Raw genomic sequence first — 26,993 nt, forward strand, 5'->3', positions numbered from 1 at the left:
ACTCTGTGTGGGATCGGACCCACAGACGCAGATGCACTGAGTTCATTTACTCCACTTCTCTGTTCACAGCATTTAGTCAAAGTGTTCTCAGGCCGTGACAAAGCCAGACCTGGACTTTATTATAAAAAGGTCAAATGTGGGGTTTGGCTGTTAGTAGCATAACTCTTGGGTTGGCCAAAAGTTCACTTGGGTTTTTCAATAAGCTGTTACGGAAGAGCTGGGAGAAAGAGAGCACATACGGGAACAGGCAGCCTCAGCCTGGGAAAGAGAGAGGCCGGCAGCGGTCCCTGATGCTCTGGGGATTCTCCACCACTTTTCCTGGACCCGGCCATGAACCAGGCACCAAGTGGCGATGTTTGGAATTGCGGCCACGCCTGGCCCAGGGCCCAGGTTCTCAAGCCCGTGTAGACAACAGCCAAGTGCAGTGGAGGCCCGAGCAGATGTGGGTGGACACTGGCCTCCTCTTCCCACCCCAATTTTCCACCCAGTCTTTTCATAAACCTCACAGTAGAGTTCTTCTGCAGCTGACGCAGTGGAAGTTGTTGGACCTCTGTTGTGGGTGGCGGCTGGGGTTCCTGGACTTGCCGTTGTGCCCAGCGGTTAGGATTCCAAGGAAGAGACCCCTGGTGTTTCTCTTCTTTTTGGTTTATGTAAACAGACCTCCTTTCTTCCCAGGCTCTACCAGGCCGCTGGTGCGCCTTTCCTCTGAGCCATGGAATGTGACAGGCCAGCGTTGTGTACATGTGCTGCCTGTCTACACGCATGGTCTGTACAAACATGCACACGTGCGTCTGTCCTACAGATGTTCAGGTTCCGTTGTTATGGGGTGGCGGCTGCCCTGACCCCTGAGTGGAAAGCCTCCTCCTGGCTTTACATCCTTACTGGGCCGTCTTCCTTCTGAAACTTAATTTTCTGCTGCGGCAAGGACAGGTTGGAACAGAGTACAGTCACGGTTTTAAAACAGTTGTTCTGTTCTGGGCTTTTCCCTCCTCTGCATTTCTCTTCCCTGTATAATTATCTTTTTGCCTAATTAATCCTGAATTTTTGCATCAACAGGGTGATCAAGGGGTCAGTGGGCCCCCAGGATTACCAGGTCAAGCTCAAATTCGAATAAAAGGAGACTTTGCCACGAAAGGAGAGAAGGTATGGGCGGGCTTCGTCCGGGAATGCTCGCTTCCCAATTTTGGACAGATTCCAAGGGATGAAGAGAAACTGGGTCAAAATTCAGTTTCTCTGGTTATACCTGCCCTGACCTGAAAACAGATTTTTATAGACGATCCAGCCCATAAAAAGTGAGCTTCTTGAGAGCAGAGGCAGCTGGATCTGGGTTGGAGCAAGCCTGGTTGGAGGCTGACCCTCCTGTGTGAGGGTTTCTTGAATGCACCAGGGTGGGGTGGGGGTGGCTGGGGCTGCAGGAGGGAGAGAGCTGGGTGGAAGGAGGTTACAGGGCGGGGGATCAGGCGTGTTACCTCTGCCCTTCTTACATCCATAATCCAGTGGGTGAAAGGAAGTGAGTGCTGCAGACCAATGTGAAGCGCTTGGTTGCTTTATCAGGAAAAGGTGTCTTTTCCGGTCTACCTGTTCCACGTAGCATATAAAAGCTTATATAGCCACTAGTTAGCACTAATCATTTTCTCTTTTAAAAATTATTTTAGGGCGAAAAAGGTGAACGTGGATTTCCGGTAAGGACCTCATCCTTGTTTATCATTATTATTTTGTGTGAAAGACTGTAGTGTGTTGGATTTGAGTTACAAGCTTGTTTCACCTTCAAAGGAATGCTTAGTTAATTTGATAGTTGTTTATGTATACGAAGGAATCTAACTCTTTCTCTTTTTGTCTTTTAAGGGGATGGAAGGGGTTGGAGAGAAAGGTGAACCTGGAAAACCAGGGCCCCGAGTAAGTGCTTCCAAAAGTTCTCTTATTCCTGATGCGAAATCATTTCTCCTGCTGTCCTAGAATTAGGGGATCCCAGGCGCGTAGACCGAAAGAGCTTGTGGGGGGTCTTTCCTCTCCGGAAGGGCCTTCCGGAAGCCCTGGGACCAGGCATAAGGCGGTGATCACCACTAGAATAGACCCCCCCCCCATGGCTCAGGCCCTTTGTTATTCAGATGCCCCCCAGACAGCACCCGCTGCCCGCCCCTCACTGAAAGCCACCTGTCCACCTGCTCAGAGCACCGGGCACTCTTCCTGGCTGCCTCCCAGGCCCTCTCAGAGCTCCACCCAGAGCCCGGATGCTCAGGGGCTTCTCACGCCCTGAGTGCAGTGACGGAAGACCACCCGCCTCCAGTAGCTGAGACGGTTCAGTTTCCACCCTGAACTGACGCCTGGAAACCTCTGGGAAAGTGCGCCAGGGGGGCATCAACTTGCCGATAAGAAAACGTCTCTGGGGTCGGCCCTGCTGCCGGGTGCAGTGATGTCTTAGGAGATCTGGAGCCAGTCACCGTCCATGTTTCGTCTTGAAGAGGCTTCTTCTGTTCCTGTGACTCTTTTCCTTCATAGTCCTTTAATGTATCTCCCCTGACTTGTGCCTGTTGCGTGGCCAGCTCTCCCAGAGGGTTCCTGCAGCATCGTAACTTGTGTTTGGTTCAGACCCTTGGTGTTAGAGAATGTTTATTATTTTTTATGCAACACTAATAGTGAAATCGTTATCGTACAGGGAAAACCAGGAAAAGACGGTGAAAAAGGAGAAAGAGGGAGTCCAGTAAGTATTTCTCTGTGATTTTGTAAAAGCAAGCTGTCGCCTTCCCTCGCTGACAGTGGCTGCTGTTTCTGTTCCATTTTAGGGGTTTCCAGGCGATTCGGGGTACCCAGGACTCCCAGGCCGAGAGGGTTTCAAGGTAAATGATGGCGACCCTACTTTGAGTTTTTGCCTTCATTTTGTGCAAGCTAGAAGTTTTTCTTAGAATAAAAAGGACCATGCACTCAAAGAATAAAACTTATTTCTGCTCCATGTGAGGAAAAACACAGCCTACTGGTTCTATTTGGGTAAATTTTTAAAGAAAAAAATATAAAATGTTCCACCCATTTAAGTTTTCATGTGTTTTTTTTTTTTGTAGTAGATTGATTTTCCCTGATTGTGAAACAAGGAAAATGCAGAAAGATATAGAGGAGAAAAGAAAGCTTGTGTCATTTTTCTCTACCCACTCAGAAACGGTCAGAGTTAATAATTGTCCCCTGTACACGCACATACACGAGCTTTTTAAAAAGTGGGATTGCATGATATATCTTGCTTTTTCCCCTAATGACATAATGAGGATATATTTCAAGATTTACAAATGTGGTTATACATCAACGCTTGTGATATCCATGCCTTTTATTGCATGGTATTTAGAGCGTTTGCACATTTTTCTTTTTACAAGTATCTTTCTCCACTTTGGTCATTTTCCGTCATAAATTCCTAAAAAGTATCATTTTGGGGTCAACGTTAAGACTCTTTTTGGGGAAGCTTTTGCCATATGCAGTTGCCCCCAGAAAAGCTCTTCCCTCACGCCGGGGCCCTTTCATTTGGCAGCTGCTTGTTACCAAACTTTGAAAAATATTTGCCAGTCTGATTCAGAAAAAACTCATTGCTGGTTTATTTTTCTCTTTTAATCACGAGACTAGGTAATGTAAATCTTTACTAAGATAAGAAATGGATTTGAAACATTCATCTTTAACACTAGGGAGAGGACCTCAGGGTTTGCTTATGAAAGCCAGCGACAAAGGGAGAAGGCCTTTTCTAAGACGGTAACTTTATGAGAAAGTCAATTCTCGTAGATTGTAAAAGGTAAATATGTTTAGGATATACTAGCTAAGACTTTTTAAACTCCCATAGATATTTCCAAAACCTTGTCTTTTATTCAAATAAAGAAAATCAAAGTGTCTAATTCTGGTTTAACACCTGAGTTTAAAGCCTTGGCTTAAAAGGGAAAAAAAAAAAGAAAGAGGAAAAGGGGAAAAATGTGCATTTGTGAAATAATGTGCATATCTTAGGACTTTTAAAAGTATCATTATGATACTTATATAAGAAGATTAGATACAAAAGGATTGATCTGAGTTTTTCATCTAATATGGGTTAAAAGAAGCCTCAGAATGATCAGAATTTATCTAAGCAATGTGTTCAAGTCATGCTGGATTTTAAGGGGAAAGAAAAACCATAAGTATCCTTCTATGATGACTTCCAATGCAGATTTAGACAATCTTACCCCTAAAATCCTCAAATAAAATGATTTCTTTGAGAAAATACTTTTAGCCACCCTAAGCTTTCGTGTCATTTTATTTCATTTATTTTTTTATTGTTGAAAAATCACTGTACGGGACTTCCCTGGTGGTTCGGTTGTTAAGACTCTGAGCTTCCACAGTGAAGGGTCACGAGTTCAGTCCCTGGTTGGGGAACTAAGATCCTGCATGCCTCAAAGTAGGACCAAAAAATAATAATAATAATAAAAGAAAGACAAAACCATCGTATACTAATGCAACTTGCAAATGATTCTGTCGAGGTTCTCTGAGAAGCGTGAGCTCCTTTGTAATGTGAATAATTAGTGTTCTGTTTACGTTTTGTAGAAATCTCGATTTTCAGATGTCTCAGAGCACCGGGAAATGTATGGATTTCGGTTGTAATATTTACAGAGCATCTTAGACTGGTCACAGTGAGAGATCCTAAGGAGAGGACAGTCAGTTTAGTGTACTGTGGGCACAATCTCCATTTCTCTAGGAAAAAAACAATTCAAGCCTGCTGTTGGCAAGGCAACCTTTAAAATTAAAAAATACAAGTAAAGTTGTTTTTCTCTTGTAGGGGGACAAAGGTGAAGCAGGCCCTCCCGGCCCACCCGGAATCGTGAGTTCCAGTGACATTTACTGTGTGTGAGATGGTTTGAAAAAAGGGAAAAAGAGAGACAGGCTGAGCTGCTGCCCAGGCCACGTGCCCCACAGCGCTCCTAGAATCACGTTTGGATGTAGGGGGTGCATAGAACTTGAGCTGGTCGTTTCTATCTTGTGCCATGTGGCGTTCGGTATTTACTCATTATGATGTCTGGACAATTTCTGCGTATCTTTGACCACTACAGTGAAGAGAGTTGCACATAGATAACAATACCAGCAACCCATTTTGAAATTTAAAAGAAGTGGTGCATTAAGGAAAATACTAATCAGAGAACCAGACCATGCGTGATCTGACTCTCTTAGCAAAACAGTTTTTATTTTTTTGCAAATCACGTTTTACTGCCTGTCTATATGCCTATTTTTATATACTTGCAGTCCAAGGTATATAACATTTTTTCTTTTTAAAAATGAACATTCTTCATGTTTTCAACTTACCTTCAAGTGATGGTTTTGAGCGTGTCGTGCAGTAATTGTCGTAAGCGTTTTGCCGCAGCTCTTTTTGGAAACAGTGACACATGAGCATCCTCTTGTTTGCTGCCCTTGCACAGTACGGCGTGGTGGTGAACGCGTGTACGTGCCTGTGTGTGTGTCTGTGTGTGTTGACTGGGGGGTTTCAGCAGTCCTTCCTCAGGCTGCATTTCCAGAAACAGGATTATTGGATCACAGTCTCAGGGGCCTCCTTATGCTTCTAACACGTCACACCACAGATGATCCCATGTCCTATATTTCTAAGCCAGCAGCTGCCTTTGAATGACCTTTACCTTAACCTCACCAGCAGACCTTATGAATACCCGTCATTTAATTGCCACAGAGGAATTATGTTTTAAAGGGAGTGGGCAGTATTTGACGTTGGCCTTGTCCTCGAATCTCAGCAACTTAGAGTAGGGGTGGACCGGTTCACTCCTTTTTAACAAGGCCCACAGTACCTTCTTCTTGCCCCAAACTCCCACGACCTTATAGAAGTCCCCACTTTTGACCATTTAAAAAAATAAAGCAAAAAACCTCTTCCAATTAAAAACAATTTGAGGGCCCCTGCTACACATTGCCTAAGGAAACTGAAGGCAGCTCTTCTGACAACACTCTTTAAAAAAGACGATTCTTCTTATGGCTGGTATGGACATCGAGAAATTCCACACTTAAACCTCAGAATTAATATGTTTCTAACTTGACTTCATTGGTAAACCTTCTGCCAAGCGGATTATTACGAAAGGAAGCAGAGCTGCCTGGCAAAGTTCTCTGCAAGGACGGCGTTACCAAACTTCCATTTTATGTTTTCAAGATTCTCCCCGCCTCCCCTCCCTCTCCCCACCTCCCCTCCCTCTCCTCTCCCCCTCCTCTTCCACCACTGTGTCTTCTTTACTTTCACATGTCTTGAAATAACAAAAAAAAAATGTGCTTGTTTCTTCACCTGTGCTGTAATATACAGCTCAGGCCCCTGCCACGCCATGCGATGACCTTTCTTCTGTAATTCAGGTTATCGGCACAGGACCCTTGGGAGAGAAAGGAGAGCGGGGGTACCCAGGGGCTCCAGGGTTGAAAGGGGAGCCAGGTCCCAAAGGTAAGGTCCTTCCCTCTTTCTTTCCCTCCCTCCCCCACCCTCCTCCCCCGTCCTCCCTCCTGCCCTTTTCTGGTTCTTTCTTTTTCCATCTTTGACCTGCACTCGTGCCCATTTTGGCAACACCTGCGTGCCGTGCAGGACCGTGTGGTGACCGAGTGCTATTCAAGTTCATCTTTTGCCATCCCACTGGGTTCCCAGGAGCCCGTCTCCCTGCATCTCTGCAGCGTCAGGGGCGTGGCATCTCCCCAGGTTCAGAGCTCCCTGTTCCGGGACCATGGGTACCCACAAGCACAGAAATTCACAACATAAACCACGAGCAAACCAGGCTCACCCTGTTCCATTCTCTCTTCCTCCTTTTAGGTTTCCCAGGAATACAAGGTCCGCCAGGCCCTCCGGGTGAGCATCCTTAAATTATTTTTTTTAGGGTATTTGTACACCTTCCGAGTGGTTTCCATTCTGAACATGTTTACCCTCTGCATTAGTTAGATACTTGCATAAAATGGCTGGCAATTTTGTGACACATTTCTCTAGCTCTGAAAACAACGTGTGCTCCTAGGACAGTGTTTATGTGTAAATTACAGGTTGACATGTAGTTATAAACATGTGTTTCACAGGTGGGACTTCTCACGTCTCTCCTCAGGTTATCCTGTCTCCTTGGCTCTGATCTAACCCCCTGTCTTTCAGCCTCCTTCCCGCTGCTCCCAGGGACACAGTCTGCCTTTCTGAAGAGCTCCCACCCCCAGCATCCTTGCTTTCCCTTGCCATCTGTCTGGAATGCCTTTGTTTCTCAGCTTGAGACCAGACCCAAGGCCGAAACCTCATCTAACTAATCTAATCAACCCTAATCTTGCTTCTTGGTGGAATCCTGCCTCACTGAGCTTATACTAGGTCTGTAACTGTTTTGTGCTAGTTTTGCATTTCTAACGGATTGTGTAATCCAGAGGCTGGGAGTTGCACTTCTCTGTGTGTACAGATGCCTGTCTGTATGCACTGCACGTGTGCAATCCCAGATGTACAGCGAGGTAACAAGTGCTGCGCTTGCAACCCTCACGTGCTCTGGAATTGAGTGTTCACCGTCCTTACGGAAGGTGTGGGTTCTGTTGGTTTTTTATTTTTAATTTTTATTTCCTATTCTTTTTTGTTATTTTATTTTTTCCCTTGCTGACAGTTCTTTAGCTTTAAGTTCCCCCAGAGCCCCTTCCTTTGTTTTTGCCGGAACAGACAACACCCCCTGTAACCCGGCCCCGCCGTGTGAGATTCATGGCAGCCGGGGCTCCAGGCCCCTCTCACTGCCCTGTGTGCCTCCTTTCTGCTGAAGTTTTGGCATCTGCCCTGAAAATCATCCCTTTCCATCTTTTCCACTACTTTCTTCTCCTCACTTGTAAAGCTCGCTGGACCTTCCAGCTGTTCTAGTGAACACTTCACTTCACGCCTCCCGGGAGCGTTTGCAGATCTACTTTCTAAAACCTCTCATCTGACCCCATTAGTATCTTAAGCCCTTGTTTTTAGAAACAGTCTTTGAAGCTGCTTGGGCCTTGTCTGCTCTCAGTCCAGCCCCGCGCTCTGACTGGCAGCCCCCTGGCTCCGGGTCCTGCCTCCCCACCTGCCCGAGGGTCGTCCTTCCTTTGCTTCCCCCTCCCTCCCCGCCCCGGGATGGGGATGGGGCCACAGCCCGTGCAGACGGATGGCTCCAGTTCTTGTACATGCTGTGCTCTCTCATGGGTTCAGCGACTCACAGCGTCTCCCCTGGGACACAGGTGCATGCTTGGGGTTTGCAGATCTGCCCATCCTTCCTCGGAGCTTCTTCCGCTCTGCTCTGGCCCCGCGGGAACTCTTCCCGGGTCCCCTCGCCCGTCTGTTTTCACGCTCCTGCACCTCTCGGCCGGATGCTGGGACCAGAGGCCGGCTCTCTGCTCTCTGGAGCAGGAGGTCACTCCCCCTGCTGCCTCCCGGTCTGTTGTGTCTTAAGCCCTAGCTCCAAACCCTTCTCAGCGGTCACAGGGCCTTACGTCCTTGTCCCCTCCAAACTCACGGCGGCTGAACTCAACTTCCCGTGTCAGCGCTCATGACTCCTTGACTTGGCGCTCTTTCCCAGGGCCATCTTCCTTGCCCCGCGCTCCTCTTCAGCTGGTTCCAACCCAGATCCCCCCAACGTGGCCTCCTGTCCACGTCGGCTTTGTTTAAAGACGTTTCTTATGCCTTTATTCTCTAAGCAGAAATGGAAGGTACTCTCTCTAACCTGTCGGGGACACTATTTGCAGTGCAGGAAATTCACAGATGTTAATGTTGACACAGTGAGTCCCTCTTCCTTGCAGTTACTTTGCAGGGAGCCTTTGCCCAACAGCATTTACGTGATGAGAAGCTAATGCAGTTTCTCACTTATTTGGAGCAATGGTCTGCCGGTCCTGTTCCCGGGAACAGAGTGAAGATGACAGCGTGTGCTGTTGACACGACCCTTGGTGCTGTGCTGTGTCCATGAGGTTCTGTTCTGGTTTCAGGCTTTCCGGTACCGGGGCTGCTTGGCGCCCCTGGCTTCCCCGGTGAAAGAGGAGAGAAAGGTGACCAGGGCTTGCCGGGTGTGTCCTTGCCTGGACCAGGTGGAAGGGATGGGCTCCCGGGCCCCCCCGGGCCCCCCGGCCCCCCTGGGAAGCCAGGCCACATAAGTAAGTTCCCTCCGGGCTTGTTTTGCGTGCAGTCCTGTCCAGGACGGGTGGGGGGCAGGGCTAACTGGGGCTGGGAAGGGGGCAGTGCAGGAGGCTGGTTGTCCAGTGGCTTGGGAATTGCTTGTCTCTCACTCGGATGTCCTTGCACACACACTGCAGAAAGGAAGAGCGAACCTAAACCGCTGAAACTAGTTTAGAGGCACAGGAGCCATCTTAACCAGCATCTAAAGTTAGAAAGCAAACCTGACGTTGTAGGGTTCTTCCTGGGAGCAGAGCACATTCTGTTCATCTAGAGACACAAGCGGGTACTAAGAGACACACACACACACACACACACACACACACACACACACGGAGAAGGGGCTGCATTGCCTGTGTGGTAACATAACCAGCGACCTCAAATCTGAACGGTAGTTCACCTGGATTTTTCTCATCTGCCCACCATCAAAGCTGAGCACAGAACATGAACCTCTTGACTCAGTTGGGGGTGGTTCTGTGACCCCAGAGTAAACCCAATGCAAGATACAAGAAGCTTTGAGAGGATTTAAGCTAATCATTGCAGTGGGTGTAAGTTAGGAGTTCCAGCCTGTGCTCAGCAGGGCATCTGCGGCCGGGGTCCTCTGTGGAGTCCTTCTGCTGGAAGGTGGTCCTCACGCCGTGGGTGCCGGGTGGCCTATTTGCTGAAATTCAGACCCAACTCCATGAAAGGACGTCTCACGGATGAAGCTACGTAAGGAGGCCAGACACGCACCGGTTGGAACCAGTGACTCCAGATGTGAGGCTTCCCTGGGAACAGATCAGCGTGAATTCTCTCCTAATGAGTCAGAGATCTGGTCCCCTGCGACTTTACGAGGACTTCCTCCCCTTCTGATGTGAAACGTGGAGAATGAAGATCAAATATCGAAGTCTTCGAGGCATGCAATCCAGTCACTTTTTCTCTCTGTGTCTGGCAAAGGCTGTGGGCGTCAGAAGGGCCTCTGGGTCCTTATTCATTCATTCCTTGGTCGCATAGTCATTCAACAAACATTGGCATGCCTATGATGCCAGGCTCTACCCTAAGCCCCGTGACAAAACCCACAAGACAGTCCTGTCCTCCTGGGGCGTGCGTTCTGAGACCGAAATCAGATAAACACGTCGATTATGTGGTAGCAGGAGGTGACAGATACAGGAGGAAAAGAGGCCGGGAAGGGGAGACAGAGGTCTGGGGTGGGGACGGGCGGGCCGTGGGGTGTCGTTTTGGATAGAGTGATTGGCAAAGACGCTGGCCGGAGAGCCAACCACGGGGAAATCTAGAACCTTCTTTTAATATTCGTAGTTTGCCAGTTCTGAAATACGAACAAATCTCATGGAAAGACTTGAACACCTCCCTGCTGTGACTTGTGTAGGATGTGTTGGCTGAATACGCTGTAATGGGTACCTTCCCGTGTTTCACGTTTTCAGTGTGTTAAATACATCTCGTTTGTAAATGAGATTTTTACGCAGATGTACAGTGCATGTTGAAGAGGCTGCATCTTAAAATGAACCACCACCTTGGGGCCCTTGGACCCGTCATTCACCAGGCAGTGTGGAGATGCCTACCTCCCCATCCGGTCCCGCGAGGCCGCAGCCCTCCCTGCCCGTGACGGCCGAGCCTCCATGAGCCGACGGTGTAAACGTCAAACCTGAGCTTGCCCTTCAGGACTCCTCAGAAACATCCCTCTGTTCTTGCTTTAGACTTAAGACTCGTTAAAATTCATTTTGATGAAGGTGGTCCCTTGCCTTCTTACCAGGGGTGTGTAAAGACTCTGAGTCCACCCACCTCGGCTTGCGGGGCTGGGAATGAGTTCTTGCCAGTCAGGGAATTCCGGGAAGCTCTTCAAAGCATAAAAGCGACTCCACCCTGTCCAAAACCGCCGGGGTCAGCGAGGAGCCGGCTGGAGCCGCAGGACCCAGGACCGATAAGGCCACCCCAGGGCTTCTCACCCGCGCTTTGCTCAGAGAAGCTCCCAGGAAAACATCGGCAACGAGCACACAGAAAACCCTTGGACTTCAGTTCTTACACACATGAAACCTTTTCCTCCCAGCTCTAAACAAAGTCGCCAAACAGGGAGGCTTGGGCTCTTTTTCAGCCACTTGTGTCTGGGGAGAGCACACCCACCCTTGCCGCTGGGATCCCTCGTGAAAGCCCGGAGGGCGGGCGACGCGTCTCGCCCTCTGTCCGTCCTGATGGAGCTGGCGTGAGAGCTGGGGAGCGGGGGCCGCGGCCGTGAACGTCGGGGCTGCCGTGGTGCCCAGTGCCCGGCAGAGCCTCGTGTGCAGTCGCGCACTCTGTCATTTTCCTTCAGCGATACTGGATAGGGAAGTGTAAACTACCACTGTGTGTATCCGAAAACAGCCCTTTTTTTTTTCTTACTAGAACCCAAAACAGATGGTGTTTGCATCACTGCAGTTCATTTTCATCCTTACTCACATCAGTGATTCTCAGAGCTGAGTAGGAACAATTAGAGGTGTTTTCCCGCAGGCGGTCTGCATCTCTGAAATGATACTTCAACCTCCAAAATATACAAGCAGCTCATGAAGCTTAATACCAAAAAAGCAAATAACCCAATCCACAAATAGGCAGAAGACCTAAATAGACATTTCTCCAAAGAAGACATACAGATGGCCAACAAACACATGAAAAGATGCTCAACATCACTCATCATCAGAGAAATGCAAGTCAAAGTCACAATGAGGTATCACCTCACACCAATCAGAATGGCCATCATCACAAAGTCTGGAAACCACAAATGTTGGTGTGGAGAAAAGGGAACTCTCCTGCACTGTTGGTGGGACTGTAAGTTGGTACAGCCACTATGGAAAACAATTTGGAGGTTCCTTAAAAAACTACAAATAGAACTACCATATGATCCAGTAATCCCACTCCTGGGCATATACCCAAAGAAAACCATAATCCCAAAAGAAACTTGTACCATAATGTTTATTGCAGCACTATTTACAATAGCCAGGACATGGAAGCAACCTAAATGCCCATCAACAAATGAATGGATACAGAAGATGTGGCATATATATACAATGGAATATTACTCAGCTATAAAAAGGGATGAGATGGAGCTATATGTAATGAGGTGGATAGAGCTACAGTCTGTCATACATAGTGAAGTAAGTCAGAAAGAGAAGGACAAATATTGTATGCTAACTCACATATATGGAATCTAAAAATGGTACTGATGAACTCAGTGACAAGAATAAGGATGCAGATACAGAGAATGGACTGGAGAACTCGAGGTATGGGAGGGGGCGGGGGGTGAAGGGGAAACTGAGACGAAGCGAGAGAGTAGCACAGACATATATATACTACCAACTGTAAAATAGATAGTCAGTGGGAAGTTGTTGTATAACAAAGGGAGTCCAACTCGAGGATGGAAGATGCCTTAGAGGACTGGGGCGGGGAGGGTGGGGGGGACTCGAGGGGGGGAAGTCAAGGAAGGGAGGGAATACGGGGATATGTGTATAAAAACAGATGATTGAACCTGGTGTACCCCCCCCCAAAAAAAAAAATAATAATGATACTTCACTGCACGCTTGCTCGGGAGGGAAAAAAAGGCAGAAAGTCACTCAAGTCTCTGCGTTGGCTTCACATATGTAGGACATGGACAGATCATTGCCTCAGTCTCTTCACCTGTGGCCTAAGGGTGATGGGGTGTACCCTGCAAGAGAACAGGAAATAAGATTCGGGCCGGGGCTAATGCGCTGAGATACGCGCCTGAGTTGTGAAATAGAAATTTCAGCACTGACGTCTCGTGCCGGTGCTGCATGTGCTGGGGACGTTTTACAAGTTAACGTGCTAGGATTGTTTCCAAGCAAACCACAGCTGGATTCCTAATACTTGCCACATAGCCTGAACATAGTTCGGTTTTGTGATAGAGATTGAATTAAGAGCGGGCGAAAACACCTGGCTTCCGTTTAGTGGGCGTGCCCCTCTAATTGTTAAAAATCCGCTTCAGATGGAACTGTGGAATGCCAGCCCGGGCCGCCAGGTGACCAGGGTCCTCCCGGAGGTCCGGGGCAGCCAGGATTGACGGGCGAAGTTGGAGAAAAAGGTAAGAGATTTAATTTTTTTTTAAAATGATGATTGTGCTTGGGGTATGTGATACATTCTCCGTACTCACTGGCTTTGGGCAGACGTGGGTACCTTCTTCCTTTACTTGAAGCTCTCCTCAAAGTCCATTCCAAAGATGTGTCTCCCGACAACGTTGCTGAGATTGTTGGGTGTTAAAGAGACAGTTGTCACCTCGGGGGCAACGGGGAGACTCTGCAGTCAGAGTCCCTATTCCTCACCCTCGCCGTGGTCAGCAGGTTAAATTCTCAGACGGATACCGTCCTGCGACCCTCTGGTTCAGAGTCTGAGGTTCCCTTCTCCGAGCGTGCACGTCCTCCCGGGCGGGTCAGAAGTGTGCACGCGGGAGGCTCACCACCCCTCAGCCCCGCTTCCCGTAACCAGGGTGAGCAGACCTGCGCGGCCGGCTCTGCAACTCCACCCTCGGCGCCCAGGGTTATCGCACACGTTTCAAGTGCTGTCTGTGGCGCCACGCGGAACGCATCCTCACCCTCCACAGTCTCGGGAACGACGCGTGCTCCCTGTACAAACAGCCCTGCCTTAGAGTGGAGTAAACAAGGGACGCGCCAGTGTTTATGTGCTATCTGTCTCTTAATACCCAGAGAGTAGAACAGAGAGAGGGCGGCCCCCACGCTGATCCCTCTGGGTCCCATCTCTGGCTTTGGATCGCAAAGAATTTTTGCTCTTCAGAACGCTAAAGCGCAAATGCACGGAACACATCTTAGAATTTTGACAGCCCTGGGAGTTGCAGAACCTTATGAGAGCGAGTTTAGAATTCACGGCGGGGGCGGAGTGTGCCACCCGCTGGAGTGTGTTTTGTTGGTCACGAGTCCCCCGGGTTACCAGTTGCTTAGTACTTTCTGAGACATGCTGTTCCATTTTGTGACGGAGCCGACCGTCAGAAGGTTCTTTGCATTGAGAGGTCTGTCCGTCCATCCCCCAGCTCCTAAGAGGAGCCTCTTTCTGCCTGTGTCCTCATGCTCCTGCGGTGGAGCCACCAGCCTGCCCAGACTGCAGGGCGAGGTCTCCCTGCCGCCCACTTCCAGCCTCAGGAGCACTGAGACCCACGGATCCCACGGCGCCCGCCGCTTGGCTGGGTTACTGGCCTGCTTGCACTGCATCCCTCCACTGATGGGCTCCTGTTCTGCCCTCGTTCCTGACAGTGGGGCCTGGAGCAAGGTGCGCCCAGGGCTGGGGTGCCCGTCAGGGAGAGGGGACGAGGGGGACCGGCCCAGCCTCTGTGACTCCTGAGCGACGGATTCTCCACGTGTGCTCTGCTCTCTGTTGGCCCGATTTGTGCCTAGAAGCCTGACGTTTAAGGTTTAGGACACACACACACACGTCTAAGACACTCGAAGGCCTTTTAGCTTAGTTTGAAAATCAAGATGCGTGAGAGGTTAGAATTTCCAAAGAAAGGCATGTTCGTGGCTGGGGTCCCTCTCCTCTTCCATCCTCCGTGTTGGGTCAGGTCTTTGCCCTTGACTTTGTGCCTTCTTAAACCCATCTATCACGTGTCAGCCTGGAACATAGGTTAAGAGTCCAGGAGTTACAGGTGCAGTTGGCTAAAAAATGCTAAATCCAAGAGAAAGATGATGAGACGTTTTAGAATTAGAGACAAAATGATCCCGTCTAATCATCTCGGGCTGATGGGCGGGTGGAGTTTCAGGTCACGTTTTAGTGAGGCAGGGCCTGTCCATTGGCAGGGCAGAAGGATGGGATTCCTGAGAAGGGCGCCCGTGGTTGCCTGTGACGTGTGCTGAGGGTGGAGCGTGGGCCCGGGCCAGGGACACACGGCCACTGGCAGGTTGACGCGTCCAAAGCCGGTGTTGGGTTAACGGTGGCCTCCTCTTCCCTCGCCTGTGCTGTCACTATAGTACAGGGGCTTCTGCTCACCTGTTCCGTATAATACCCCGTGTCTCCTCTTTTAGGTCAAAAAGGAGATAGTTGCCTCATCTGTGACTCAACAGGACTTCGTGGGCCCCCAGGGCCACAGGGACCCCCCGGAGAAGTAGGTAAGATCCCCAGGGTGAAAGGGACCAGGTCGGAATTTGCTTCAATGGGTTGGAACCTTCACAGCGAAGCACATCTTACTCCCTGACCTAATTTTCTGCATCAACATGAAAGCGTGAGATGAGAGCGTGAAGCCACACTTCCAGGATTTGTCCATTTTGTTGAAAATGATCGAGGTGACTTACAGATTCAGCATCAGAAGGATTTCCTAGTCACAGGATGGCGGCTGTGGTGCAGGCAACTCTCAGAGGAGGTTTCCTGCCTGCTTTGGTGGCAGTGCCCCAGGGTGTGCGGGTGGGGGTTTGTGGCCATGTTGAGTCAGGGTTCCCTGTATGCACTTGGGGGTCATTTCCCCCCTTCTGAGCCCATCTTGGGCATTTTTGTTACTACTCTTGAAATGCTTTAAACATCATCCACTTCGTATAAGGATCTTTGCGCTTTTGAATCTTGAAAAAATAAAAATGTTTTGAGCTGTTAGAACGTGTCTCATCAACAATGTGCTGAATCTTTCCTGTCTCTCACGAAAGGTTTCCCAGGACAGCCAGGGGCCAAGGGTGACAGAGGTTTACCCGGCAGGGATGGTCTCGAAGGATTGCCTGTAAGTAAACCTGTCTGAGTTCCTATACGTATTAGAAGTTGCCACTGAGCAAACCAGCAAAGGCATACATCTGTTTCTGCATTCGCAAATGGACTCCTGCTTTATTTGGGAGCTGGTAAAGGATCGCTTTTTCAAGCAGTTAGAATTACTCCCTGTGTCCCTCTGACTTACTGAGCTGAGAATGAACAGGACCATTGAATCCAGAACCCGCATCAACTCGCCTTTCTTCTTACCTGGTCAGAACTCAGTGGCCACTTACCTGTTTCCAGGTGCAGTCAAGTGCTGGTCACTTTCCCACAGGGTCCCTGGTGCCACCAAGGGTCACCTCTAACGGCCACACTGTTGAGTTGTCTTTTTACACAACCATCCATCCTCACACCAGATAGTCTAAAGCTTGTCAGTGAAAAAGTTCAGCACTGATGGTTTCTATGGTGATGGAGGAAAACTGACCTGTTTTGTTCCAGGAATTTGAACTATTCCTTTCTTCTTCTTCTTACAGATATAGAATTTGAAAACTCCTATCACCAACATCTATTGTAAAGACACTTTTTCAAATCTGTAAATGAAATATCGCAATCACAAGGACACAAAACATTTCAGTTCAACAGAACACCAGTTTCTTAACCTTTCTACTTTGTTTTAAAAGATGGCATTGGATAGAAGATTAGAGTAATAATCTTAAATATTGAAGGACGCTATCTTTTGTGCATGTAATCAGCTCTGTTTCCAGGGCTTTTAAACCTTTGGGCTTTGTTCTTGTATTTTCTTTGTTCTTCTAAGTTCTGTAAGCATTAACCAATTTCTACAATTTCTTTCATTCCTTTTTTTCTTTTTCCTTTTCTTTTGTCATAAGTTGAAAGTCAAATCTTTAGCATTATTCTTTTTTGATGTAGCTCTTTCACATTTGTAATTTAAGAAGATATTTCTGGAAGGTTCTGTAAAAGCAGGTCAGGGCAAAAGTGAGTTGAAATAGGAATGAAACAGCTGGAATTCAGCAATAATTTTCTCCTTTTGAAGTTAGGTCGTGGGCTTTTGCTTTCCAGAACTTCCCCGGTGCCTGGGGAGCTAAGTTAGAAGTTGCAATTGTTTAAAATATTTCTAAATAAGTTGGAAGTTCACAAAGCTGGGAACTCTGACTGTGGTGGGGATCAAAGTCGGTACAACTCTGAAGGCAACAGACATGGTCTGGGCATGGTCTTTATCTGCCCAGCCTTCCTGGAATACTTCCTGCCTCAGCTCTGCCTGGAACCCGGTCCAGACAGCCACCCCCAGCCCCAAACCCAATAAAAATGAGAAAAAAGGAGGGAGGATGGTTGAGCAGAAGTCATGATAAAGAGAAAAATAAAGAAAATGCACAACAAAAATGCAAATCCCCATGCCTTGTCCATCCAGGGAGCTCCTTTCTTGATGTAGAGGGAAAACACTTCTGAACATGGTTCTGTGGGTAAATAACTTAAGAGAAGATAACACGTCTCCTTTTATTAGGTGCTGTGTCAGAGCTCCATGGTTTAACTAGCTCAAACACTTGGTCCTCTTACTTTGAATTTGGCTGCAGGCTAAAAGAGGATCCACAAACCAGCGGAGCAAACTGGAAAGTAGATTCCAATGAAAAAAGCTCTGATTCCGCATTTGATTTAGGTAGCGTTTCTGTGACATGTCCTCTGAAAGCCAAGAGTTAGATTTTGGGGAACAAGGACAGGTCACCAGAAGTGGGCTGCAGGCGGAGACGACGAAGCCCAGCCCCCAGCAGGCCCGGGGTCACTGGGAGTGACTTGCGTTAATTAAACGATCTTCTCCCAAAGTTTCCCACGGTCTTTTCCCAACTTTCTAGAAGCAGGCTGCACAAGTTGTCAGCTCTTCTCCAATTTCTGTAGCCGATGCTAAACTCCCAAGGCAGCGTTTGATTCTTCGACATTTATCTTAAAGAATGTGGATCAAAAGATGTTTGAATCGCTTAGGATTAAGAAGATCTGTAGCAAAGAAACCACATGAGATGTCCCAGGATTGTAAATGTCACTTTTCAAAGAAAATCTAGATTTCTCCCTTAAGTAGAATGATGGCTGACAAGGTCATCAGTATGAAAATAAAAAGTTTAATTTTCTCACCCCCTGCTCATGTTAGAAAACTTTATACTTCTAGGAGGTGAATAATCGATATAAAATAACATAAGGGGTGCTTCCGGTTTGAGAAAAATATGCACCGGTTATAATTTCTTACCTTGGCATTTATTTTTCTTTCGGTGAACACCGCTGGTTCCACACGCACCTCCTGCAGTACCTCCCTCTTGTAGACATTGAGGGCACAAAGACAGGAAGCCTTGGTCCTGCCCTCACAGCCCTGAAAGGCTAGCGGAGACACAGAGGCAAGTCCATGTCCCTAACAGAGCGGAGCACCCTGGAAACGGGGGAGCAGGCCACCTGCGCCTGCCCAGAAGGGCTTCCCAGTGCAGCTGGGCCGTAGGGATGCCCAACAGCTGATGTGAACTCAAGAGAAGAGGCGGCAAACAGCACAGCAGCTTCAGGCCAAGCAGTGACTCTTCCAGGGCCTCTGACCGTTCTGGTGGGTGGCTGGCGGGGACAGGGTGTTGCGCCCCCGGCCGCGAGAGCAAGTACAGTAGGTGGGGCATGTGCCCCCTTCTCCCCGCGGATATATCTGAGTGAAGTGTCCTCTGCCCCAGGGGCACTTCCGGCTCAGGGCCAGCTCCCACCAGCCGTGTCTGGTATTTTGAGGAGTACGTGTTACACGCAGACACGGAGGCGTGTGCATGTGTGTGCGTGTGCGCACGCATGTGGTTCATGTACATCCCAGAACCGTTTCAAAGGGAGTTTACACAAAGGAGTTCAAACCCCGTGAATTCTGCAGGCGTTTAAATTCAGCCAGGTGGGCGGAAAGGCTGAAGAGACTCCTCTCCCAGAGAACAGGCCCCTGAGACCAGTGTTTGGAGGCTTGGCCCTCTTCCCGGCGGACCCCACCCTCAGGGCGGCTGGAGGAGGAACCATCTAGGGGGTGGGCATTCCCTGAGGGTCCCACTTTCCAGGGACTGAGAAGGGTGCCCGTGTGTGTGTTTTGGGAGAGGTCTATTCTGGTCACGGCTTGGCATCCCAGTCGCAGAGCTGGCCTGCCCCCTTCCCGGACTTGCCTCCTCTGCCTGGGTGCCCCGGACCTGCCTGTCTCTTCCGGAACTAGGGGCGTGAGTGGGAAAGGCAAAAGCTGTGTGATATCAGCACTGGCCGGGCTCAGGGAACGTGGCCGTTCTCAGCCTCCGTCTCTGGCTCCCGGGCCCCGGGAGTCGCAGTCCAGCCCCTTCCAGCCATAGCTGATCCGTTCTTGGAAACGTCAGCAGCTGTAAGAGACAAGAAGGGACCTAAGGACGGACCTACGGGCTGGGCCAAGCGCTGCTCCTTCACTCCCTGCCCTGTCCCTGTCCCCATCAGTAACCCCTGCTAAAGGCCCTCTAAGGGCAGCATTCTATGCAGTGAGGTCAGCCCAGGGCCTCGTCACAGAGCTGCTGGCTTGCTCCTAGACGGGCGACGAGGAGAGCTGAACCTGTCCCCACCTTTTGAGATGGCACCTGATTTCCTTGTTGGCTGGTTTGCTTGTGAATGAGCATCTTGGGTGGTGGCGTCACAAAGCTTTGTCTGCAGGGCCCGCAAGGTGTACCAGGGCTGATGGGCCAGCCGGGAGCCAAGGGGGAGCCTGGCGAGATTTTCTTCGACCTGCGACTCAAGGGCGACAAAGGAGACCCGGGGTTCCCAGGCCAGCCCGGGATGCCAGGCAGAGCAGGCTCTCCCGGAAGAGACGGCCACCCGGGTCTGCCCGGCCCCAAAGGCTCCCCGGTAAGTTGATTCCCAGACTTTGAACATGTGCTTGACAAACGGATACGCAAAGAGTGAAGAAATGAGTCATCGGCATCACATCTACCTGTTTTCACTCCGGGGCGGGGGACGGGGGCGGTCATTGTCATAAACGAACTTGTCTCGTGGTTCACGGGAAAACTGTAGTCGGTGAACCCAGGTGCCGATGACCTTGACTTGATCAGTGAGGTGATAAGGGGTCACTGTCTTCCGATGTGTCTGGGAGAACTGAAGAGACGTCCATATGTTGGACGGGAGGTGAAATTTAAAGTTCATGGCGTTCAAGTTGCCCTTTCAAAGAAGGTTCCAGATATAAATTTGCCTTACTCTTCGGAGCGTCTCCTTATGTCGGGGGAGGGAGGGTGATTGCTCAGCTTGGAGGAAAGAATGCCGGTTTCATTTATTAACTACAGGTTGACCTTTGCAGACGGGTTGAAGTGAATGAGTAGCACAGGGAGTTCAACTCGGGTACTTATTTACCACGGATGGTGGCGTGCTGGTGTGTCTGCTGATAACGCTGCTTCTTCTCTTTTTGCTTCAGGGTTCGGTGGGATTAAAAGGAGAACGTGGCCCCCCGGGAGGAGTCGGATTCCCCGGCAGCCGTGGTGACATCGGCCCCCCCGGGCCTCCAGGCTTTGGCCCTATTGGCCCCGTTGGTGACAAAGGACAGATGGGCTTTCCGGGAAGTCCGGGGTTGCCGGGCCAGCCAGGTGAGGCCCGGGGACCCCAGGTGCCGCACCGAAGGGCCCGGAGCCCTGGGCTCGGCAACCTGGGACGTGGGTCCGGTTTCCGTTCTGCCAGGACAGGGGATGAGACCTGAGCAACCTTTCCTTAGCCTTTTGGCATTTCGTTCCTTCCCTTATGAAATGGGCCAGTGATGTGTAGGAGCTGGATGACAGGAATTTGAATTATGGATGAGTTCCTTGCAAGCACGTATGCCGTACGTACCAGCGAGAGTCAGCCTTTTATGAGGAAGTGACACCAACATAAGCTCTTCTCTGTTTTCCCCCGAAGAGCGGTCCCTTTTGGCTTCTGTGTACCCCAAGCCACGTACTCCCCACCCTCCGCTGCTCTGCACACGCGCAGGGACTGATCCTCAGCTGCTTCGACTTGGCTGTTTAATGTCGTGGTCATTCCAGTCCTTTGTTGCCTGTTTCTCACGTGATTCTGTGTCCACGCACTGTGCTAAGTGACCGGAGAGGAAGCAAGTCAAAGGCCTCCCACCCTCGTGGAGTCCACCGCCCAGGCTTTGGTGGGGAATGTGGGGAGGGGGCTGCGTGACGGCTTTCTCACGACTGGTTTGCCATCAGGGATGGACGTGAAAGGGGGTCCCCAGGCCCCGCACGCAGTAGACTCTCAGTGACGTATTAGTTCGGTATGACTCAGGGAAGAAATGGAACGTTGACATCATTGCCTAGGAAACCTGGAGGAGAAGAGGCCAGGAGCGGCCTGGACACAGAGGACAGGAGGATGTGCTTTACTAAGACGTCTTAAGAGTTGTAGAAAGAGTGAAAGGTGACTTGGGGTGACGAAAGGTGTGTGACCGGTAAACCTTGAGAAGCACAGTAACTAAGAAGCTGGGTGATCAGAGCTTCCAGCAGAAACCACAGGGCAGCAATCACAGTCTGGTTCTTGCTCACGCATTTGTAAATTCCGTCACCAGCCATGTATCCAGCCCCGTTTCATCAGTTCCTGTCCCCGCCAGGAACGGTTGTTTCCTTATGAAGACACAGCGTGAGGTTCACCAGCTCCGGCACGCAGGAAACATTAGCGGCCTTTGATGGGGATCCACGTCCAGCGCCCCCCTGGGTGGCTTATTCTCACCGTCATTATTGGGGGACTGCTGGTTACTTGGCACTAAGTGAGGACTCCATTCTCGTTGTTCGTTGATTAGCAGGGGTCCCAGGAACGTCTCTCTCATGACTCATTCCAGGGCAGAGAAGTACTGGGTTTGACTTAGAAAGACCACAGCTCTTAGAAAAGGGGCCTCTGATCACTGACCCCACAACTCCTGGTTCCCAAATCACCATCGCAAGTGTTCTTTGCACTTCTGGAATCTGAACACTTGCAGAGTTGCAAAAAGGAATCAGGATTTTTTTTCTTACAGCCAGAAACTCTATCAGAAAAGCCAGTGGGACACATACAGATATGTCTTGACGGGGTGGGAAGAAGGTTCCCGAAAGAGGCGATGCTAGCAGTGCTGTCGGTCAGTTGTCCGCATGCTGGAGGGCTCCTTGGCCACGCGGACCCAGGCAGCGCTGGGATTAGAGACCCGCTTCTTTGATCTGCCAGAGCTGTGTTTACTCCGAGGATCATAAAAGCCTCATTCCCAGGCCCGGAGCTGATAGCAGAGATGTGCTGGGGTCAGGCCCTGGGGTTTCCCACAGTCTGCAGCGAAGGCAAGTGCTGGCCGTCCCTGGGAGGCCCTCCACATCCTGAATTCTTTAAGGTATGCGATGCAGTGGAGACAAGCCCTTCGGTCCTTTCACAGCAGCTCATTCCTGACACCCAGTGGATGTCAGAGGCACGGGCGCCCGGCTGTGCCTGCACCTCCCAGGTTGGAGATAGAAAAGGTGGCTTTCCTGGGCTGCTGGCGATAACGGAACCATCCAGCTCACTGTCAGAGTAACGACGTCCCCGTGGAGCAGGTCGTGACGATAACTTCCCACCAGATTGGGCGTCAGAGCAACTTAGAACCAGTCCTAACTGGGAAACTGAGAGAGAACAACGGTGAAAGCCTTTGGACTTTTCCAAACAGATTCATTGTTACCCAGGGTCATCTCGCTCTTTGTTATTGTAGAGTTTTCAGCTTTTTGTGAGTCTTATTTTGGATGCTTAAGGAATTCTCATGTTGCACAAATATCTAGGTCATTTTGGACATTTTGGGAGAAGAGGAGCCCTCTGTGAGAGATTCTAGAAAAGTAGAACAAGATGGAGTCGTGCAGACGAGCCTCCTCTCTGGGGACGTGATGCAGCAGCCCTCACGCTGTGTCCTTGCTCTTTCCTCCAGGTCCCAAGGGTGAAGCAGGAAAAGTCGTGCCCTTACCCGGTCCCCCTGGAGCAACAGGAATTCCGGGGTCCCCTGGTTTCCAAGGGCCCCAAGGTACTCAGAGCTCTCATTCACCTGGAGGCACAGGGTCGGGGGAACGTGCTGACGTTTTTCTCACGCTGACTGTTGATCTTTCTCACTTCAGGTGACCGAGGTTTTCCCGGAACCCCGGGAAGGCCGGGTCTCCCCGGAGAGAAGGGCACAGTCGGCCAGCCTGGGATTGGATTTCCAGGGCCTCCCGGCCCCAAAGGTAAACCTGCAGGATGAGGCAGCCCCGGGTGAGGCGGCTGCTGTGGCCACAGCCCGCGTGGCATCCGTCCCCGCTGGTTAGCACCGAGGGCCGCTGTCTCTCCTCTTGTCCTCACGTGAATTCTAGGAGAAAAGAGGTGATGCAGGTTGGCGAACGAGCGGCACGGTGTGGAGGCAGTGATTCTGGTCACCGAGGTGCTGGGTGACATGGGGGCTCCCGGCCGAGAGGTTTGGTGGGGAGGTTGGGACGTTAGGACCCCAAGCCGCGCAGGGAGGTAGCGGATGCCACGTTTGCCTAAACCCACCCTCGAGGGGTCTCTGTCATCCGTGAAGGAAGCACACGGCCCGCCGGGACCTGGGCCAGGCTGGTTCGGAAGTCGGGGGAAGGTCAAGGGGATGGTGGGGTGAGAATGAGGAGAGGGCCTTGCTCTCAGGGGAGAGGCCCCCGCACTGCGGGGCTGGAACCCCCACAGGCATGGACGTTCTAGCAGCAGTACGTCTTTCTGGAAATTGTAAGGAAGTAAAGAGGACAGTTTTACCCTTTTGCTGCTTTCTCAGTCCTTCGGGGAGACTGATGTGCAGACTGGCCGTTAGGGACTTTGGTCCAGAGCCCAGAGGGCTGTGAGCAGTGAGGGGCATGTCTTTCCCCTTTGGGCCGGCGTCCTGACCCCCATTTTACGGCTGTTTCTCCAAAACTTAGTTTAAAGACTTGTCTGGCCTCCGGGCTTCTTGTCCAGGGCTCTGGTCACGCCTGCTCTCGGAGGTACAGGCCTTCGCGCTCTGGGACGGGAGACAGTGGCCCGTTTCTCTGGGAGCCACGTGATGCCCACCCAACTTGTGGCCACTTCTGCCAGGCTCACGGGGCAGAACGCCCCCCAGTGACCCTCCAAGGTCACGGGGACAGTGCTCAGGCCGCCTGCGTTTTCCATGGGAGAGCCAGACCACAGCCATCATGGCAGGTAGAATTTAGCCACCAAAGCCCTCCTTAATCGGAGACGCTTTGCCCACGTGGCACGAAGCTTCCGGAGTTAGCACTGTCTGTCAGGCCCCTCGAAACAGCAGCCCACAGCATGGGCGATTCGGGTGTGTGCTTCTGCAAACGTACGAATCACCACGTGTCCCGGACCTCCCATCCCCCAGGGAGAGCCTAGCCCCACGGCTCTCACACATCGTTGCCCTTTACAGCCACGTGGGCAGCTGTCAGAAAGCCCCTCAGAGGTCGGGAGCCAGTCTCTAAATGTCCCCACGTGCCTCCAGCGGGGTGCGGTTGGAGAGCAGGTGGTCGAAAGCAGCGCTTCTCAAACATGAAGGCATCCAGGAGTCACGAGGGGTCTTGGTACGATGCGGGTCTGCGTGGAGAGATCCGGGCTGGCCTTCTAAGCTTAGGTGACAGGGCTGCTCCGGGCCGCACTTGGAGTCCCCGGAGTCTAAACGGCGATTCCCAGTCTACACGGGCTTGTTTGGCTTATTTTCGGGGTGCGGATGAGAAAGAGATGTTCCAAGTGTGTAGAAGAGAAGGGAGCGAGGGGGCAGGTGTGAGGGAGAAAGGGGACGGGGTGGCTGGCGCTGTGAGTGGCTCCTGGGCTGCCCCTGGACCAGGGTGGTCTCATCTTCCTTTTTGGTCCCCTCAAGTCTGTTCAAGTTCATCTGAGCAGGTGTAAAAGAAGCAGAGAAAGTAGGGAAAAGTATTTTCACATGAGTGATTTTTTTGACTCTTCCAAACAGGTGTTGATGGTCTACCTGGAGACACTGGGGCTCCTGGGAGTCCGGGTCGCCAAGGGTTCAACGGCTTACCTGGCAATCCAGGCCCACCGGGCCTGAAGGTGGGTACCGAGCGTCCCCAGCTGCTGTCTCCCCAACCTTGTCGTTAACTGGACACTCAAAGTGTGGGCTGTCAATCTCATAGGGCATGTTGGGTCCGTGTGTTTTGTGTTTGAATGGAATAGCATCAAATAGAAAATACCAAAGTACCAGGGGTAGCCACCGGCCGTGCCTGTCTCGGGAGAATCGCCTGTCCCCGCTTTGTGAGTGTGCTCTCGCCTGTGTGCGTGCTGCGTCTCCGTGTGCAACGTGTCTTCTCGGGAGTGGCAGGAGAAAGCTGTTTGAAAGTCACTGTCCTGAGAGACGTGACAGCCCCCAGGAGGGTGGACTGCAGCCTTTCTCAGCCTCAGTGATACGGACATTCGGGTCCAGTAATTCCTCGTGGAGGGGGCCTGCCCCGAATGTGGTGGGGTCTTTAGCAGCCTCCTCCGTGGCCCCCATCCACATGTACCAAAGGAGCGCTCCCACACGCACAGCCAGTTGTGACAGCCAGAAACATCTGCGGACATCACCCAGTGTCACCAGGGGGCAAAGGCCTCTGGTTGGGGACCCCAGGGCTCGTGTGACCTCACCATCACCCAGTGTCACCAGGGGGCAAAGGCCTCTGGTTGGGGACCCCAGGGCTTGTGTGACCTCAGGACACCTCTCTGCTGCTTGCTGGTACTTGCAGTTCCATTCAGCAAGTACAGGTGACTATTGGTTAGAGCCTCCCTGTCCTGATTATAAGGAAGGGAAGCGAGATTGCCAGAAGGCATCTGTCTTACGTGGGAGAAAGGCCGTGGCAGGAGAGGCCCCTTTGTCGACACAGAACTAGGCGGGCCCGCGCCCTTGCCTTGGGGGTGAGCAGCTGTGCCTCAGGGACGCCGGGGAAGCTTCCTCCTGAGAAACGCCTGAGCTGGGATGTCCCTGCCCCGCGTGGCTGACGTGGAGCACGTGGCCTTCGTACGTGTGTCTTTACGTGACACACCCCCACCTTCCTCTGAGGGCCTGTGCTTGGTTTGAAAGTGAGTCAGTGACCGCAGTATGTAGATCACTTTAAACACTGGCTCACAAGTTAGTAAATGCGGAATGGAACTGGAATTAAGGATTTGGTTTGTGATTTAAAATACTGTGCTTTTTCAAAATCCCTTGGACTGGGTTCCCACCAGTTTGCAAATTTCAGTGCGGGGTCGTGTGGCTAAGTCCCCGCTGCCCGCTCACGTCCACCTGGGCCTCATCTGGAAGTTGTCACCTCCAGGGACGCCAGACGGGCACTGTGACATAATGTCCACCTTCTGCTTCAGAGAGCCTGTCGGTGCTTAAACTGGGGTGCTTTGAATGCCCCTTCCTTAGGGCCCTCAAAACACTGCCTTTATTTTTAGTCATCTGTAGGTGTCAAAGCCCTTTGATTCATGAAATCATTTTGAACGTTCAATGTGATGTGAGAGCTTTCATTTAATCCAAAAAAAAATGAAATAAATGGAGTTCTCTCCCAGTCCTGGAACTTCCCACCCCCTAAGGCACCGATCCGCGGGCCACACGGCACCCGGGCATTGTTCCCACTGTGTAGACGCAGCTCTTCACAGGCACAGGGCAGCAGCCTCGAGGGCTGCGACCCGGCGGCAGGAACGCCTGCCTCTGTGACTGTGCACCAGCTGTCCAACTGGGAGAGCCTCGGCTTTCCTCCTTTACGAAAAGAAAATAATAAAAATTACCTCCCCTTCGGCTTGTAGTGAGATTGAAAGGCAACAGTAGGTGGGAAGAGGCTTTGCCAACTGGAGCGGGGAGAGATACTGTTCTTATAAAACCAGCAGCAGCAGTGAACACGTACGCTCGTGGCCTGATAAAACCGCGGGCTTGAGGGTCACTGGCTTCTCTGTGCTTCGGGGCTTCCAGGGCGAACCTGGAGTTGGTCTGCCGGGACTCAAAGGCCTGCCAGGACTCCCCGGCATCCCCGGCACCCCTGGGGAGAAGGGAAACATCGGGGGACCTGGTGTCCCTGGAGAGCACGGCGCCGTTGGGCCCCCAGGCCTGCAGGGAATCAGAGGTAACTTCTTACGGGCAAATCCAGCTGGTGGCAGGGACGGGGTCTGTTTACTGGGTCCCCAGAGCACCTGTTAGGTCCCAGTAAGTGTTTATTGAACGAATGATGGAAATCCTAGACGGGTTCCAGGAGCAGGGTGTGCCTGGGTGGTACGTGCTCACACCTGCTGTGTCCCCATGCGGTGCATTCACGCTTTCTTCCCCATCCAG

The 26,993-nt window shown here is 51.1% G+C and overlaps 1 protein-coding gene across 1 annotated transcript in view; it reads left to right on the forward strand.

The window, feature by feature from the left end:
* COL4A1 (collagen type IV alpha 1 chain) overlaps positions 1-26,993 on the forward strand; it is a 137,177-nt gene that overhangs the window by 87,480 nt on the left and 22,704 nt on the right. Inside the window, exons 13-30 of the mRNA XM_057707669.1 lie at positions 1,057-1,143; positions 1,656-1,682; positions 1,846-1,896; positions 2,657-2,701; positions 2,784-2,837; positions 4,775-4,816; positions 6,334-6,418; positions 6,779-6,814; positions 8,917-9,081; positions 13,068-13,163; positions 15,109-15,192; positions 15,718-15,788; positions 19,433-19,624; positions 20,184-20,352; positions 22,653-22,745; positions 22,837-22,941; positions 24,666-24,763; positions 26,637-26,787. Coding sequence (XP_057563652.1) covers positions 1,057-1,143; positions 1,656-1,682; positions 1,846-1,896; positions 2,657-2,701; positions 2,784-2,837; positions 4,775-4,816; positions 6,334-6,418; positions 6,779-6,814; positions 8,917-9,081; positions 13,068-13,163; positions 15,109-15,192; positions 15,718-15,788; positions 19,433-19,624; positions 20,184-20,352; positions 22,653-22,745; positions 22,837-22,941; positions 24,666-24,763; positions 26,637-26,787 — 1,651 coding nt within the window. The remainder of the gene's footprint in view (positions 1-1,056; positions 1,144-1,655; positions 1,683-1,845; positions 1,897-2,656; positions 2,702-2,783; positions 2,838-4,774; positions 4,817-6,333; positions 6,419-6,778; positions 6,815-8,916; positions 9,082-13,067; positions 13,164-15,108; positions 15,193-15,717; positions 15,789-19,432; positions 19,625-20,183; positions 20,353-22,652; positions 22,746-22,836; positions 22,942-24,665; positions 24,764-26,636; positions 26,788-26,993) is intronic.

Source organism: Hippopotamus amphibius, chromosome 14 (genome assembly GCF_030028045.1).
Source record: "Hippopotamus amphibius kiboko isolate mHipAmp2 chromosome 14, mHipAmp2.hap2, whole genome shotgun sequence".
Lineage (NCBI taxonomy): Eukaryota > Metazoa > Chordata > Mammalia > Artiodactyla > Hippopotamidae > Hippopotamus > Hippopotamus amphibius.